The sequence below is a fragment of the Brassica napus genome, chromosome C4 (assembly GCF_020379485.1).
Source record: "Brassica napus cultivar Da-Ae chromosome C4, Da-Ae, whole genome shotgun sequence".
In the NCBI taxonomy this organism is placed as follows: domain Eukaryota; kingdom Viridiplantae; phylum Streptophyta; class Magnoliopsida; order Brassicales; family Brassicaceae; genus Brassica; species Brassica napus.
In genome coordinates, this window is record NC_063447.1 from 8734332 (window position 1) to 8752053 (window position 17722).

At 33.2% G+C, this 17722-nt stretch overlaps 3 protein-coding genes across 3 annotated transcripts; 1 reads left to right on the forward strand and 2 right to left on the reverse strand.

Annotated features, from left to right (window-relative positions):
• Nucleotides 1-629: 629 nt before the first annotated feature.
• On the forward strand, nt 630-3156 carry LOC106392673 (ethylene-responsive transcription factor ERF024-like). The gene has a single exon (XM_048754604.1). The coding sequence runs from the start codon at nt 912-914 to the stop codon at nt 1464-1466; it is 555 nt and encodes a 184-aa protein (XP_048610561.1). The 5' UTR covers nt 630-911; the 3' UTR covers nt 1467-3156.
• Nucleotides 3157-11209: 8053 nt separating this feature from the next.
• LOC106395500 (UPF0481 protein At3g47200-like) lies at nt 11210-14263 on the reverse strand. The gene has a single exon (XM_013835941.3). The coding sequence runs from the start codon at nt 13209-13211 to the stop codon at nt 11706-11708; it is 1506 nt and encodes a 501-aa protein (XP_013691395.2). The 5' UTR covers nt 13212-14263; the 3' UTR covers nt 11210-11705.
• A 192-nt stretch (nt 14264-14455) lies between these two features.
• Nucleotides 14456-17190, reverse strand: LOC106392381 (nucleoprotein TPR-like). Its single transcript, XM_048754605.1, has 3 exons — nt 16353-17190; nt 15113-15308; nt 14456-14992 (listed from the first exon to the last, which is right to left on the reverse strand). The coding sequence occupies exons 1-3, from the start codon at nt 17154-17156 to the stop codon at nt 14544-14546; spliced, it is 1449 nt and encodes a 482-aa protein (XP_048610562.1). The 5' UTR covers nt 17157-17190; the 3' UTR covers nt 14456-14543.
• Nucleotides 17191-17722: the final 532 nt, after the last annotated feature.

The window sequence follows — 17722 nt, forward strand, 5'->3', positions numbered from 1 at the left end:
TAACTAACTAAACACTTCATAAAATCAAATTAAACTTCAAAAGTGTTACTATACACAAAAATAAACATGTATAGGTAAAAAATTAATTTTTCAAAAAAACATTCAAGCTTTCCAAAATCTAACCCTAAGTATACATACAATACTACAACATATGCTGCCAAACCCTAGACCAAAGAATATCATGATTCACTACCTACAGTCATCTATGTTGAAAACAATTCAATTTTGTTATATTTTAATTTATATCATTTAAAACTGTTTATAATTACATGATTTTAATTTTTCGCTTATCAAAATATTTTTTAAAAAATTTTAAAATTATTTTTAAGATCAGGTACACCAGAACACTTACTTTGAAGTCGTCCAGACGACTTCCAACATCTCAAACGACTCAGACGACTTACTAGGGTTATATTCGTAAATATGGTTTTTGTTTTTTGTTTGGTCACAAGAGGCTGGGCTGTAATTTCACAAAGCTTTTAGGTTAGTTTTGCATTTGATTCAAGTTTGAGTATAGGTTTGGGGTTAAAATCATGTTGTGGGTTAGTTTTGGCAAATTCCCCATTTATATTTTCCACATATTAAATATAAAAGTATGTATTATTTTATATATGTTAATGTTTTTAAAGGCTTGCATTTAAAAAAAAACATATTTGTTTTTAATAAATATTTAATTATTTATAATTTTTTGAAATATATATTGACATCTGCCAATTGGCCACCACACAAAACCCGAGTTGTGATCATCATTCCTACCCAAACCCTAATCTCTTCATCTCTAATTGGTTAGCACTTTCTTCACTCATCTTCACTCTTCTTGCACAAAGTCTCTTGCCATAAAATGCCTTCGAAAATCTCTTCTCCTTCATCAAACTCATCACCCATCTCTCCACAAAACCCTAATTCTCATTATGAACATACCAGGAACCTCCAAAGAAAATAGCGGTCGCCACCCTTTGTACAAGGGAGTGAGACAACGAAAGAACTCAGACAAATGGGTTTCTGAGATCCGTGAGCCGAGAAAACCTAACCGTATCTGGTTAGGGACATTCTCGACCCCGGAGATGGCGGCAATTGCCTATGATGTGGCAGCTCTAGCCCTCAAGGGAACTCAAACTGGGCTCAACTTTCCAAACTCAGCCTCCTCTTTGCCTGTCCCAGCCTCCATGTCTCCAGGAGACATCCAAGCCGCAGCCGCTTCAGCCGCCGCTGCTTTTGGTGCTGCTAGGGATGCGATTGTAGTGGCCAATAATAGCAGTGTGGAACGGAGTAACGTGATGATGAATGGTAGTTATGAGAATACAAATGGATTTATGGACGAGGATTTGATATTCGACATGCCTAATGTGCTCATGAATATGGCTGAAGGAATGCTTCTCAGCCCACCTTGTCAATTCACCTTTGATGCTGCTTCCGAAGCTGATGATTACGCCGGAGAAGACGATTACTTGTGGAATTTTACTTGATAGCAGCCATATAATATATATAAGTAAGTATGTGATTTTGTGTGTATGTACATATAATATATATGTATATATGAATTAAAGAAATGGTGTCTAGCCATGCATTGTACGCATGGTTAACCACCGCTGTGACCATAAGATAAGGCCGCCTGTATTAAAGTTATTTTCTTTGCATATTATCTAGTCTGATGTACATGCATATGTAATCACAGTTCATGCCTTGTCTGATACTTTGTTTAATTTTACAGATAGACAACGTTCTTATAGGGGTTTCTTTAAGTAAGGGTTCATATAATAATGTTTGTTATAGACTATGCCACTATAATTTCTAAACTCTAAAGCTAATTTCACGGAAGAATGAAAACCATTTTGAACCATGAAACCACACAGTTTATGAACAAAAGAATCACATAATGGCGGTCAATCCCATGGACTAATCTCGTGGTAACACATATTGACCTGCTTTCGTCCGATGGATACACAAAAGTTACGCAGTTGCGTTGATTACAAAACCGTCCCTCTCTCGTGAAGGGAATTGGATGATCGGGACTACTTCCGTTTTAGTCGAGTGGAGTCCCTCACACTCTTTTCCCTAATTAATATGAACCTTGAGTCAGCAAATTTTCTTTCTGACTCAAGACTTATGTCTCGTATATATGTAGTAATTAAGATATTTATGTTATTTGAATTTGTTACATGTGAAGAGAGCCACCTTCATGTGTTTTACCAGTACAAGCGTAGGGGCCTCAAGCTGTGTAAGGACGTGATCTAGGAGAGGGAACCTTGGCACATGGGATGTTGGATGATGGGAAAGGCATGTGACGTAGGGTTAGTCTCTTATAACTTATAAGAGGCGTGGGTATTGTACAGTGAGGGTCTGAAGATTATTGATCATCATGTTCATGTTCACGTAAAGAGAGTGCATGTGGCTCTTTTGGCGTAACCGGGATTATCTAAAGTTTCTTTCGATAGTTCATAAAGCTTGTATCCATTAACCGTAACAACTTGGTATCAGAGTTATTTCGACTTTTGGAATGGAACCATGACTAAGGGAACATGGATTAAAGAGACACTCGAGCGGTACGACAAATTAACTCTGAGAAGGATGATGACCATTACAGTAGAGCAGTGGCTTCAACAAAACAAAACAAAAATGATGAAAAAAAACAATTTATTTTTACTGAAGTATTATTCAAATAGGTGACTTGCATGTTTGACCATTTTCATAACCCTAGCAACCGGGTAAAGAAAATATTTGCTAGCAATGCCTTTTTAGTATAAATATTTGAGTCTATAAGACTAAAAAATTAGTACTAATAAATGGGTTTGGTGATATGATAACACAAGTTGATTATTAGTCTTAATCGAATCATAACCTTGCTGATTTTCTTATAAGTAATTTAAACTTTTAGTCGATTACTGGTATAATCTTTTTTGACAGAGGGATTTGTTTTTATTTTGATCAACTAAACGGTTCATTCAACATTGAGTTTTTATGTTTATAATTAAAAGACAATATTGTTACATTTTTGAATTTGACTAAATATAGTTTGGAAGTTGTAAATATAAACAGAGAACGCAAACTGAATTTTTTTTGTTTAAACTTCAAAATTACATCTTATTATATAAAGTTTGGTTCTTCAAAGTTGATAATTAACATTATCGCGACACATGGCAATTATATATTTAAGATTTTGACATGTGTTAATCTAGGGTTTTTGCCAAAACTAACCCACAACTTGATTTTAATCTCAAACCTATATCCAAACTTGAATCAAATGCAAAACTAACCTAAAAGCCTAGTGAAATTACAGCTCAGCCCCTTGTGACCAAACAAAAAAACAGAAGCCATTTTTACGAATATAGCCCTAGTAAATCGTCTGAGTCGCCTGAGATGTTGGAAGTCGTCTGGACGACTGAAGTGTAAGTCGTCTGGTACCGGTTTATTTTAAAAATAATTTATAAATCTTGTAAAAAATATTTTGATGCGTGAAAAATAAAAATCAAGTAATTATAAACAGTTTTAAGTGATATAAATTAAGATATGATAAAATTGATTTGTTTTGAAGATAGATGAGTGGAAGTAGTGAATCATGAAATACTTTGGTTTAGGAGTTTGGCAAACATATGTTGTAGTATTGTATGTATTGTTAGGGTTAGATTTTGGAAAACTAAAATGTTTTTTTCAAAAATTAGTTTTCACCTATATGTGTTTATTTATGTGTATAGTAAACACTTTTCAAGTTTGATTTGATTTTATGAAGTCTTTAATTAAATAATTAAGTTTAGGGGTTATGTTTAGGGTGTGGACGACTTATATTTCAGTCGTCTGTTGAATAATTTACTCGGACGACGTATATTTCAGTCGTCCACATCGTACCGAACCTTTAATTTTACCAATGTACGTTTAAACCTAACCGGATCATTTTACTCGGACGACTTACATTTCAGTCGTCTGGTGAAGAAATTAAAACAGACGACTTACATGTAAGTCGTCCAAATATTCCCGCCTAAATTTTTTAAAAAAAATTATTTTCCCGCTTAAATAATTTAAACCAGACGACTTACTTGTAAGTCGTCTGAAAAGTCTTCTATTTTAGTTTTCCGCTAAAAATATTTAATTTCCCGCTAAAAATATTAAACTCTTCTGGACGACTTACATGTAAGTCGTCTGTTTTAATTTCTTCGCTAGACGACTGAAATGTAAGTCGTCCAGGAAGTCGTCTGAGTCAAAAATATTTAACCTAATTGGATTTTTTGTCTCCCTATATAAAGAAAAATTTACACATTCTCTCTCCTCCTCTCAAATGGCTGCAACAAAAATGTAATGTTCATCATTCTAAAACTCTCCAACCTCTCTCTAATCTCTTTGACTTGAACACACCAAACTTTATATGAATTTTTCAGTTTTGTCTCATGTATTTCTTACTAATCTATCTCTTTTGCAGGTTTTTAATCAAATGGTACTCATCTTCCACTAATTTAAAGGTAAATCTATTAATTTTAGATATGTATTTTTGTGAGCTCTATAAATGTAGATTTATCTAATCTTCCACTCATTTTCTCTATTTTTAAGTCATTTGAACGTTTTTGGATATGCAGGTTTTTCAGATCTGGATTTGATATGCAGGTTTTTCAGATCTGAAAGACTTCTTGGACGACTTACATGTTAGTCGTCTGGAAGTCGTCTGGACTTCTTGGAAGTCTTCTGACAAAGTCGTCTGGACTTCCAGGAAGTCGTCTGGACTTCCAGGAAGTCGTCTGGACTTCATGGAAGTCTTCTGACAAAGTCTCCCTTTCATAATAGATCTGAGCGTTTTGGTAAGTTCTTATGTCTGATTTTTCTTCATTTGGTAACTTCTTTTTGTATAAAGTTCTTACTTTTTTTCTCAAACTAAAACTCTCCAAACTCACTCTAATCTCTTTGACTTGAAAACACCAAACTTTATATGAATTTTCCAGTTTTGTCTCATGTCTTTCTTACTAATCTATCTTTTTTGCAGGTTTTTAATTAGATGGTACTCATCTTCCACTAATTTAAAGGTAGATCTATTATTTTTAGATATGTATTTTTGTGTGTTCTATAAAGGTAGATTTATCTAATCTTTCACTCATTTTTTTCTGTTTTTAAGTCATTTGAACGTTTTTGGATATGCAGGTTTTTCAGATCTGGATTTAATATGCAGGTTTTTCAGATCTGGAATACTTCTGGGACGACTTACCTGTTAGTCGTCTGGAAGTCGTCTGGACTTCTTGGAAGTCTTCTGACAAAGTCGTCTGGACTTCCTGTAAAGTCGTTTGGACTTCCTGTAAAGTCGTCTGGACTTCCTGTAAAGTCGTCTGGACTTCCTGTAAAGTCGTCTGGAAGTCTTTTGAACTTCCTAAAAGTCTTCTGACAAAGTCGTCTGAACTTCCTGGAAGTCGTCTGGACTTCTTAGAAGTCGTCTGGACTTCTTAAAAGTCGTGTGGTCTTGTCTACTCAAGTGGAATCCAAGCTTGTCTTTGTAGAGGAATGATCTATAATAGTTTTGTTTGTGGTCTGTTTTGTGAATTGCATGTCTACTCTTTTAGTTGTGATTTTTTTTGTAAAATCAGTAATAATGTTTTCCAAGATGTATTAAATGTGCTAACAATGTGTTTACATATTTACAAATCAATGAAATAATAGACTTCAGTAGCTTTTTTCTTATCTTTGGATCTCTCATATGCAATAATAAACTCCAATCGCCTTTTTCTCATCTTAATAAACAAGAATGTTGGTAGCTTTGTATTGATAGAACATTTTAAGAAGCATTTTAACCCTTCTTCCAACTCATAACAATAGTCATCATTATTGTCTATAACAATAATACTTAAGAGATGGAAACAAACAATAGTAATTAGTCAAAGCATATCATATTTTATTATAAGTTTGTGTTGAGAAACTTAGTCAAATTTAGTAAAACTAAGGGAGAGAACATATTTTGTAAATATGAGTTTTATATATCTTGAAGTCACTTATCACTCTTAAAAATACAAGTTATTCAAAAACTAACGTAGAAGACTTAAAAACTAGCAGAGAAGACGCGGACGACTTCAATCTAAGTTGTCCAGACGACTAAACTATACGTCGTCTGGTCAACGCAGAGGTTATTTTTGCAATTGACTTTGAAATCTGTTATTTCGGAAGACTGAAAAATAAGTCGTCTACTATTGTTTGGCTAAAAAAAAAACTCCAAAAAAGCTAGACAACTTACATTTCAGTCGTCATAGGTTAGTTTTGCATTTGACTGGATTATTTCAGAAGTTTGACTTTTCTGGACGACTTACGTTTCAGTCGTCTAGTGAAAATTAAAATAATAATTTTTTTTTTAAAAGTAGACGACTTACAGTTAAGTCGTCATAGGTTAGTTTTGCAATTGAAAAAAAAACTTCAAGATTTAATTATATACAGACAACTTATAATTCAGTCGTCCACGAGACGACTGAAATGTAAGTCGTCCAGGATTTACGAGGTTTGACCAGAATCTCGGAAAAAAATCCTGGACGACTTACAAGTAAGTCGTCTCGTGGACGACTGAATTATAAGTCGTCTGTGTATAATTAAATTTTGAAGTTTTTTTTCAATTGCAAAACTAACCTATGACGACTTAACTGTAAGTCGTCTACTTTAAAAAAATATTATTATTTTAATTTTCGCCAGACGACTGAAATGTAAGTCGTCTGGGGAAGTCAAACTTCTGAAATTATCCAGTCAAATGCAAAACTAACCTATGACGACTGAAATGTAAGTCGTCTAGGTTCTTTGGAATTTTTTTTGAAACCAAACAAAAACAGACGACTTAACTTTCAGTCGTCTCAGGTTACAGATTTCAAAGTCAATTGCAAAAATAACCTCTGCGTTGACCAGACGACTTCCAGGTAAGTTGTCTACAGCCAGACGACTTCCCAAGTAAGTCGTCTGACGAACAGATCTGGAAAAAAACTCGATGTCATACCTTAAATTGGTGAGATAAGTTCCTTAGCATACATAAGGCTTCTCCAAGCACACAGAATCACAAACGAAAGTAACCCACCCAGAATCGTTAGCTTCTATGACTCTATGAACCATAAAAAATTTAGAATCAAAATCTTGGGTTTTTTTTAGCTCATTGTGGAGAGAAAGTGAGAGATATGTTGTGTTTAGTTCACAAGAATGGAAAAAGAAGAAGGGTAAATCGATTTTGGGAGCATTAAGAGCTTCAAATTGGTTGTTCATGGTGGTTGTGGTATTGATGACAATGGCAATCTTGTAATTACTTGAAGATGATGAGGGTGAGAGAGTAAAAATGTCATTTTCGGAAAAAAAAAAGAAAAAAAAATTGATGGCATTTTCGTAAATTATATGAACTTTTGGGGTGAATAGGGCAAAACCAATTTTCAAAAAAAAAGGAGGTTAGTTTTGTGTTTGACTTTAAGTTATAGGTCAATTCTGCAAAAAGCCCGTTAATCTATCTCATAATTAAAAATATATATTAAGATATTAACAAAAACAAATTTTATTAAAAAAAATTATAAATATTATTTAATAGTAATTTTCCTTTTTCAGAATCCTAATCAAAAGATAATTGTAAAAGATTATTTGATACTAATTTTCTTTCTAATATTGTAACATGTGTTTAAATATATAATGATTAAAATATATAATAAGATAATAAAAACAAATTTTGAAAATGGCAACTTTTAAAAATAGTTAATATTAACTAGAAATAATTATTTGATAGAAATTTTATTTTTCTAAATCCTATACAAAATACAATTGTAAAAGATTATGTAATATTAATTTCTTTTTCTAAAATCCTTAAAAAAACTGTAAAAGAATATTTGATAGTTGTTTTCTTTTTTATAAAAAAAATCCTAAACAAAAAATTTTGTATCATATTTTTAAGTCCTAACCAAAAGAGAATTGTACAAATTTATTTGATAATATTTTTAAGAGAGTATTTAATGATGAACATGATACTAAAAAGTATTTAATTAACAACTAAAAATAATTATTTGATAACAATTTTATTAGTATTGATATGAATTGTCAAAATAGTAATTTTAAAATTATTTATTAATAACTAAAAATGATTATTTGATAACAATTTTATTTTTTTCTGAAATTTTAAATAGAAGATAATTATAATAGGTTATATGACAATAATTTTCCTTTTCTAAAATCTTAAAAAAAATTGTAAAAGAGTATTTAATATTATTTTTTATATTTTTTATTGTAAATAAAAAGGAGATTTATAAAATAGAATGTTTTCCTTTTTAAAAAAAATTCTAGCAAAATAAAAGTTTAAAGACTTATTTAATAAAACATTAAATTAGTACATAAGAATATGTATAATGTTGTCATTGACTCGATTGGTGTATTTGACTTTCATTTCTTTTTAATTTTCATTCAATTTCTTATTTCGGGTTGTGTTCAATTTAAATATTTAGGTATAGTATTTTCTATAATCTGAAGTACAAAATTTATAACAATTCATCTGTGCACGATGATTATAAAATACAAATATTAACTTGAACTTACGTGCGAAAACATGTTTTAATTATAAAATAAATCTCAAACAACATATGCAAAAAAATTAATCATAAAACTGTAATAAAATGATTTATTATTTTGTGATTTTTATTAAATTAAAACATCAAACAAAACCCGTTGCTACACAACGGGCTCATATCTTGTTTATGATAATTGATAATATTCTAAAATACTAGAAACTAAGAGTATTATTATTGATATATTTTTTCTTGTGGACATCTCATCTTTTTAATATGTATAATTTTATTAATTAATTAAAATCTAAACATAAACTAAATATATTTGATATCAATTTGAGTATTTCACAATTGTTAGAGTTTAAAAATATTTTTTCTTCTTCTCTTTTTCGGTTTTTATATATTTTAATATTAAGAAACTGAGTAAATCGTATTAACTTTGATGTTTTTTTTTTGAATGAATGTTAAAGAGAGATAATTAGTTTGACTTTGATGTTAACTTTGATTTTTTTTTTTCGTTAACTTTGATGTTTTAATAAGAAAGTAGATTATTTTCTCATACTGGTAAAGTTTTGAATTTGTTTTCGAGCACGACGCTTGTCAACTACACAATGCATCCGAATTTATACATAAAATAGTTTAAACAACATAGGTTTCCAAAGAAACAGCTTATTTAACATTAACAATTGACAAATTAGAACCCGTTGATATGTATGGGAATATACTACACACACATATACGAAGGCTCGGAACAGTTTTGACCTATATGAGCATTTTAAACTATAATAACCCATGTAGCCCACAATTTTGGTGACCCGGGCCCTTACAGGCCCATATTTATTGGCTTGAAGATTAATAAAACAATCCTTGCACATGAAGAGCAGTGGACAGGTGAAATTTTGTTGGTTAGAATTGAATGAATGGATTCAACATTTGGTACTTTTATTTCTTCTGTTCATCAGCTTCTACTCCCACCAAGATGTTAACCGTACGTACTTTGAATCTCTCAAGCTTGTCGATGACCTCCTCGACTAGACTGCCGCCTCGAGAGCGTGTCGTGTGAATATTAATGCGGCTATCAAGCTTAGAACGCTCGTCATCTTGAATCATCCCTTGATTCTCTTTACGATCTAGTGGCTCAGGTATGTTTTCTGGTCTGCTAGGTTTAGAGACCAATGTTTGTTCGTTCATTATTGCGTTCGTGTTAATCGAAAATTCACAAAATAACGATCTTGAAAGCAACAGAAGGAAAAATTATTGGTGTTTCGTTTGGTAATTGATGTTTGAAATGTGTATGTTGGATTGTGTGTCTATGTGATTATATATGCAGTTGGGGGAAGGCATGATTTAAAGAAGAAGAGTTAAACGGCGACGGAGTCTTCTTCGAGAGACTTGGCCAACACGAATATCAAACATAGGTACTAGTGACGTTGAAATTGTAAAGGTCCTTCACTACTCGTATTCCAGATTTTTGTTTTCCCTTCTTGGAAGGTTCCTTTTTCCGAACACCATTTTAAAATGTTTATATAACTATTGAAAGAAACACACAAAACATATCATATGACATACATATCTGTTTAGAGTACCTTAATTATGGATGATAAATTTAATCTACTATGTTTAGCTGATAGATCTATTAATCATCTAGTATAGATATATTTACTGTGAATCTGTGATACATTATTCATTCTCTTATCCATAGTAAATTCATGACAACATTAGATATATATTTATATGTAAGCATCTAACACATGTTTACCAAAAAAAAAAAAGCATCTAAACACATGATCGCGATATGTTTTCTGAAAATCGATTTTCAGGTGGTCAAAAAGCGCTTAATATTTGGTAACCCGTTAGACCAGAGAGTCTTCAAATATTACTAAATTTAAAAAGAAAAATAGGGTGGTATGTTTATCATAGGTAATTTACCAAAATTCAATGGGGGTTTACTATCCTCTCGACTATATTTGCGAAGTGATTTATACACATGTCGTCACTACAATCATTCTCGCTGAAAAAAAGATGACATGACACTTAAAATAGATGACATGGTTTTAAAAATAATGACATGACATCATATTAATTGTGAGATGTAAAATTTCCTTATAAAAATTTAAATTTTTTTGCAGGAATTTTAAATAAGGTAATAAAAATAACTCATATATCATCATTAATGTCAATTTTTCTTATAAATATTTATTTATGGTAAACTATTAAATATATTAATAATTCATATATCACAATTAAAATAATAATATATATGTATATATGTATCTCACATTAATAAAAATAAACTAAATAAAGTAACACTAATCCAAAAAAAAATTGATAGTTAAATATTTAAACATCATTTAAATTTATCTGCTCATCTTCATCATTTAAATTAACAAAAAGATTTTTCAATTTAACTAAAACAAACAAAGTCTCAAATTTATTAGAATATATATATATATATATATATATATATATATATATATATATATATGTATATATTTAAGATTAGATGGGAAGATATGTATATATATATATATTTAAAATAAATAATCATTAAACAAAATAATATAATTAAAACTATTTTTTATAAAATCTAATTTTATCTTTATTAAAATTTAAATAAAATCAAATTTAAATAGTTACCAAATAAAAAAAATAAGATTACAAAAATACGTTTATGATTTTTTATAACTATTGAAGTTAAAATATAAATTAATAATGTTAAAATATAAATCAAAATATATTTTTTTGAAATAAAAAATATTATGTTAAAAATTATTATTTCTGCGCAGGAAACTCCTAGTAGACTTTGACTATGAAGCACGAGCTGTCACGTGGAATGAGTTGATCCACGGAGCAAAGAGGATCGTTGACATTTTCTATTTAATTGACCATTTCTTACAGTCATGCTATCAAACAATCTCGTATTGTTTTAAAAATTAAACCCTTATATTTGATTAATTTCAGAATAGTTGTCATTAACTCACTTTTAATATTAATAAATATATCTAGATGTTCCAGGAAAAGTATATAATATCATCCATCTCCAGGCAATGACTCGAACATTATCGATGCATGATACGTCTGGACAAAAAATCCAAACAAGTTATTGTGCTTAATAATACTAGTAATTAGTTCCACTAGTATAATACTACAAAAACATTATCATAAAGTATATCATGTGCCATTCAATCATAGACCAACAAATTAGATGAATTGCAATAAACGAAATGAAATTTATCTTTGATAAGCCTGGAAGATGGTGAAGATAGTCTGAACAATAGACAAGATCAAAAGAACAAAAGCAGCAAGAGCAGAGACAAAAGACCAAGGAGAACTAAAGTAAGTGTACTTGAAACTAGCCCACTCCACGTGCCAACTACTCTTGTAATACTCATTCACATCTTTAAACAAGTCGTTAAGATAACAATCCGCCATGTCGAACGCAACGTCTCTGCCTAGACTGTTCACGAATCCGGCAACCTCAGCTTCTGTTCCGAAATAATTCTCTATTATGTTTTGGTCGCATAGATACTCAACGTCTTTGTAAGTATTCATCAAACAGTCTAGTAACGTAGCGTACGTCGTGAAATGCTTGGAGCACGCCACGTGGCACTGCTCGTACGCCACGCAGTTTTGTAAGAAACTGCTCATGAAGTCGTCGACGGTGATGCTAGGCATCTCGATCGCTCCGTGTCTGAACCTCACAACGATGAAGCTCTCCGCGTCTTTAAGCTCGCGGATCTTGATCCCAGCTCTTCGGAGCTTCGAGATGCTGTGGATGATGTTTGACGGTACCTTCTTCTTCCCTGGATTGGTTACTGACCTCGCGTGAAGCTCACTCTCCGGGAGGAGGCTTGACCGGACTAGGTCAAGGAGGTGTTTGGCTTTTTGGTCTTTGAACCTCGCGAGATCTTGGTGTGTTCTGTGCATGGTGTTGTTGAAAAACGCAAACGCTAGAGACGGTAAAGAAGCGTTGGTCTCTTTCTCGTCGTCACCTCTCGTGAGACGGAACAAAGATTCAAGAACGATGAAAGGGATTTGATTCTCGATACGTAGAAAGTCTCTGTAGAAGAAAGGAAGCACCCAAGCCATGGCCACGATTGGATCGTCTTGTTGGAAAGGAACAAGTTGACTGACTTTACGAAACAGCTCAAGAATGAAACAACCGTCAAGAACCATCATCTCGTTGAACTCATCTGCCTTCATGTGTATTCTCTCGGAGTAACACTCTCGTGCCTCGTCCTCAACGCTCTTGACGGTCTTCATGTAATCCTCTAGGGTTAAGGATTTTGTTTGGTGGGTTCGAGTGAGGAGAGCATCTAGGTAAAGCCATTTGTGTTCTTCCATCATTTGGAGGTGTGTGTGGCCTCGGTGGTACGGTCCTATGGAGACCACTCGGGGCTCATAGCATCTACCGTTGCAATCAATCATGCTCTGAGGTACTCGGAAGATGGAGCAAGATTGTTTTCCAGCGGCTGAGCTGAGCAATCTTGGTGGCTCCTTTAGCTTCTTATGCATACTGTCAATGCGGATCTTGAGGAGGCTTTCTCCTCCGTCGTGTATGGAGACCTTAGGCGGTGGCTCGGCCGTGTCAACCATTTTTATTGGTGTGGAATTAGTGAAAATGATGTTATTAAAAAGGTGTTGAGGGGTAGTTTTGGGACTAGCATAGTCTTTGTGATTGGTATTTTTATTTTTGTGGTCCAGTTGATCGTCACATAATGGAGGTTGGTCCATCATTATTTCAGATTTTAAAGTTAGATGTGTATTTTTCAATGAAGGATAAATTAGTAGTTATGTTTAATGACTTGGTCCAATCATATGGTCTTTTCGCTGCTCGGAAGTTTCTTTGAAGAAACTAGAGCAGTGATTCTAATTATTTTACTTTGAGTTAAATAGCTCCAAAGAAAAAAGGTTTTCTATACATATTATATTCAAGTGATCAATCTAGAAGATATACAAATATGCTAGAAAGTATCGGTTGGTGTCACAGGTGTCAATCGAGTCATTCATGTCCAAGTCCGAAAAAAGCTTCAAAAGATATCGTCAAGTATGGTTCTATCCGATTATGAATCTCATATCTGAAAAGATAAATAACTACAACAGTGTATATACAAAAGCGTAGATCAGTCAACTTACTAATTTATTTGTTAATTAGTTTTGAGTAAAAAAAAATGTAGTACAGGAAACATTGGTTATTAGAAAGTATTTATGTTGTAATATATATTGATGTACTATGTTGCGATCATATTCATATGGCTTATTGAAATAAGATGTGTATACTTGTCTCAAGTTAAAACTTGATTCGTTCGTGAGGAACACGCTGTTTAGACGTGGATCCATTTCTTGATCCTTCAATGTGAGTATTTTAATACGGCATGAAAGTTGAATAGGCATGATCCGGTCTGTTTGGGACAATTAAGCAGTATTTTACGTTCAAATTTGGTGGAACTTAGAGTGTTTTTTTTCAACAACTCATGTACACAAAAAAAATTGGATCATGGGTTTGAATCCATATAGTAAACATGTTGACAATTTTAATAGAGAAATAGATTACAAATTGTTGTTCAGTGACACATGAATTTTAAGTCAGTCCAACTTTTTATGTATTTACAAGACATGAATTACAACATTAAAACATCAGATAATAACAGACATGTGGTCATGGTCACAATCAAGATGGTCCGAGGGTTAGGGTATCTCCAACCCCACTCCATTTTAAAAAATAGAATGAAATAGAATATAAAATAAGAAATGCTTTAATTAAACTCATATCTTACTCTACAATGGAGTTTACTCCATAAATAGAAAATATTTTTTTTGTTTATTCATGATTTTATTATGAAGTGAGATATGAAGTTATGTTGAAGCAATTTTACTCTATTTTTTTATTATATTTTAGAAGAAAAAAATGGAATTTTAAATTGGTGATGCTTTTACCGGACTGAATTTTAACGTTTGTGACATTTTTATGGAATTCTAAGTAATAAGAAATTATGAAATTCTAGGATTAACGTTATCAAGTCAAAGATATTTAGAAACCTAGCTACTCTAATAAAATTCATTAGTTGTTCATGGAGGAGAAGATACAAGTTCATGGGAAAGTTCATCAATCAAGAAGAAGAATATAGAGAGCTCAAGATCAGACACGGCCTCCTCCACTTCTCCACCGTGTTTTGTCCATTCTCCGGACTCTCCTCTCATATCTTTCTGCACCACCACGTCCACATCTTCCTCCGCACCCATTCCTACTCTCCATGCATTCATCATCCTCCACTTCTTCTGCCTCTCATCATTCTTCTTCCTCCTCTCCTCTTCCGCGCTTCCACTCTCTCTTGCCATTGCATCATCTACATCCTCATATTCTTCATCCGAATCATAAACCCTTACGTTATCGTCTTCTTCGCTCTCCTCATCCTCTTCTTCATCTTCTTCTGACATCTTCCCTTCGAGGTCTACCGGATCCAGCCCTGCCAACTTCTCGAATCTACGTAGCTTCTTGAGTAGCCGCCTTTTCGCCCCTGTTCATAAGTTTAAAACATTTTGGGGACCAATTTTAAGTTATGTTTCCAAGTCCTTTGGGGCCGTGACATGTGATGGGGGGGGGGGGGGGGGGGGGGGGGGGGGGGAGAGAGACTCACGTTGTACAACTTCAAAGCTGCACGGGGGGAGATTTATATGGTCAGGCTCACGTTGGTGGTGGTCCTCCTCCTCCTCTTCCTCAAGAGGGTCAAGTACAGAAACAGGGCTACATTGTTCCTTGTCTTCCTCTTCTTTATCTTCTTCTCCTTGTCCTCTCACTTTCTCTAAGCTCTCTGTCTCATCGCTATCTTCGTCCTGTTACACCTCATTTAATACACATTTGGTTTCACCATTTTTTGTCTTTTACTATTTTTGGCCTTGGATCCACAACTAATTTTAGCTATTCAAATTTATATCCATGAAGGTGGTTTCTTAAGCTATCTATCGACATTCATTATTCTTCTATCACTTATATAACTTTTTACGGTGCAGATTCTTTATACTCCACTCACATGTAGGGTAAATTTTACATTTAAATTTTCTTTCCCTAAAGAGATTTCACCTTTTGACAAAACCATGATACTGACATTTTCTAAGTCTACACAAGACTTGGTTTACATTAAATTTAAGACTTGACCTACTGAATTAAAAGGTAGAAAATGTCTTTTGGTTTGAAATCTTTGAAGTTGAATATCAAGTTGAATATCTAGTGGGATGCAATGATCGGCATAGTGGGGAAATGTAAATGACATTAACACCCTCACCAAACCGAGGCTCTACGACATGTGTTCTGTCGAGGATAGGGGCATATACGTCATTCTAAACTAAAAACATATTTAACCGTACTACTGAAGAACTTACATAATTCAGTCAATATCAGACAGGCAATTTTCAGCCGGTCATGTGTCTCTGCCCTAATCAGATGTTTTTCCATAGAATGTTTTTTACTCTCTTTTTTACTGTATGATAATTTATGACTAGTATGAATTATTTGGCAGTGGATTTATTTAGTCATTACTGAAAATATATAAAAATTCAAAAATGAAACTGCTAAATATATATTGTTTTTGGAACACTTTTTGCTAATATTTCTAAAATAAGGAAATAAGCAATTTTGTGTGGAAAATGCATTAAATTTGTGGTTTATGATTTTTGATTAATAATCTAGATTTGTATAATTTAGATTTATTGTTTTAGTTTAGGAGTATTTTACTAATCTGATATAAAACTTAGACTATTTCATAATTCTTTTATTAATTTTAAGCATTTACTGGATAATAATTAAATATTATTAACAGATAATTATATTAAACATTTGCACCAATAAAAAACAATTAAAGATAATTAATGAGAACAAACCTCTGTACTGCGTCTCGCCGGAGAAGTAGCCGTCGACGTGAAGTGGGGAGTCCGGTTACCGGAAGTAGAAGGAGTTGTATGGAGGACGAAATGAAAAGGGCTCTCACAAAAGCACTTATCATCAACCTCCACCAAACGCTCTCGCCGGGTGCTACTACTCGTCTGTTCCGACTCGCGTTCAGACGAAACCGCGTTTCCATCAGCGCTATGCAGACACGGTTTGGCTTTACGGTTAGTTAACCGCTTCAAAACAGACCCGAACATACCAAACCCGTTTCCTAGGTTCCGAGCTCTGTTATTTGTATTATCAGCCTTCTCGACCTGCTGCTTCTGAATCCTGGCCGCCGCTTCCAGCAGAATTGCGGCGGTTCTTGTCGGTATCTGAAGGAAAACTCGACCGTCACGACTCTTCTTGTTCGCCGGAGAACGGAGTTCAAAGAGAGGAGACTTTCTAGGGTCGGGAGAGTTATTATGAGTCGCGAAGAAACAAGAACGCTCGCATGAGAAGAAACCAGGAGGTAGAACGGTGGCGTGTTCAGACTTTCGTTTCTTGACACGCAAAGCCGAGCAACCCATCTGAGACCTAAGTTCGGAGATGTAATGGTTGAGATGAAAAGGTTCTTGGTCATCTTCAAGAAGCTCATGTAAGTGTTTCTTCTTCTCAGCAGCCATGGAGACAAAACTACTTGTGTGCTCTTTCTTATAAGAAGAGAGAGAGAGGTTTGGTGAAGAGAGTGAAAGATGAGGAACAGTTATAGACATTGGATAAAGAGTCAATGCTTGGATTTGGCTATTTCCTAGCATCTTGAAAAATAAAAATAAAAATAAAAATAAAGTTTTGGTCTCTTTATATTCTTTCTTTCTTCATATTGAAATGTAATATACATGTCTTTGCACAAAGGTAATTTTGTTGGTTTAAAGAAAATTTAGTTGACATATTATTATTTTCAGAGGTGGGCCTTGAAAGGCTCCTGAAAAAAGTTGAGTTTACGTGTGAAAATTCAAATAGTCTATTTGTGGATTAGTGATGTAGAATCCTGATATTAATCAATTTTTTTTTTATCAGCCAGAGAAATTTGACAGAGCATGCAGTAAGTAATTTCAGTCACCTGGATTGTAAATGCACTCGAGTAATGTAAGCACAATCAATTTCTCATCATGTAAGGATCAGATTATGGTCATGATTCATGTACGGTCGGTCCACCTGTTGTAGGAAGATGAAAACTGGGATGCTGGTTTGCACTAATTTTTTCCATGTGTCTTGCTTGAAACTTGAAGTTCTTGGTATCGATATGCGAGTCAGTCTATATCGTAATTAGTTTATATTTTGCAAGTTTATTGCTCTTTTAGAAGGGGAAAACTGCCAAATA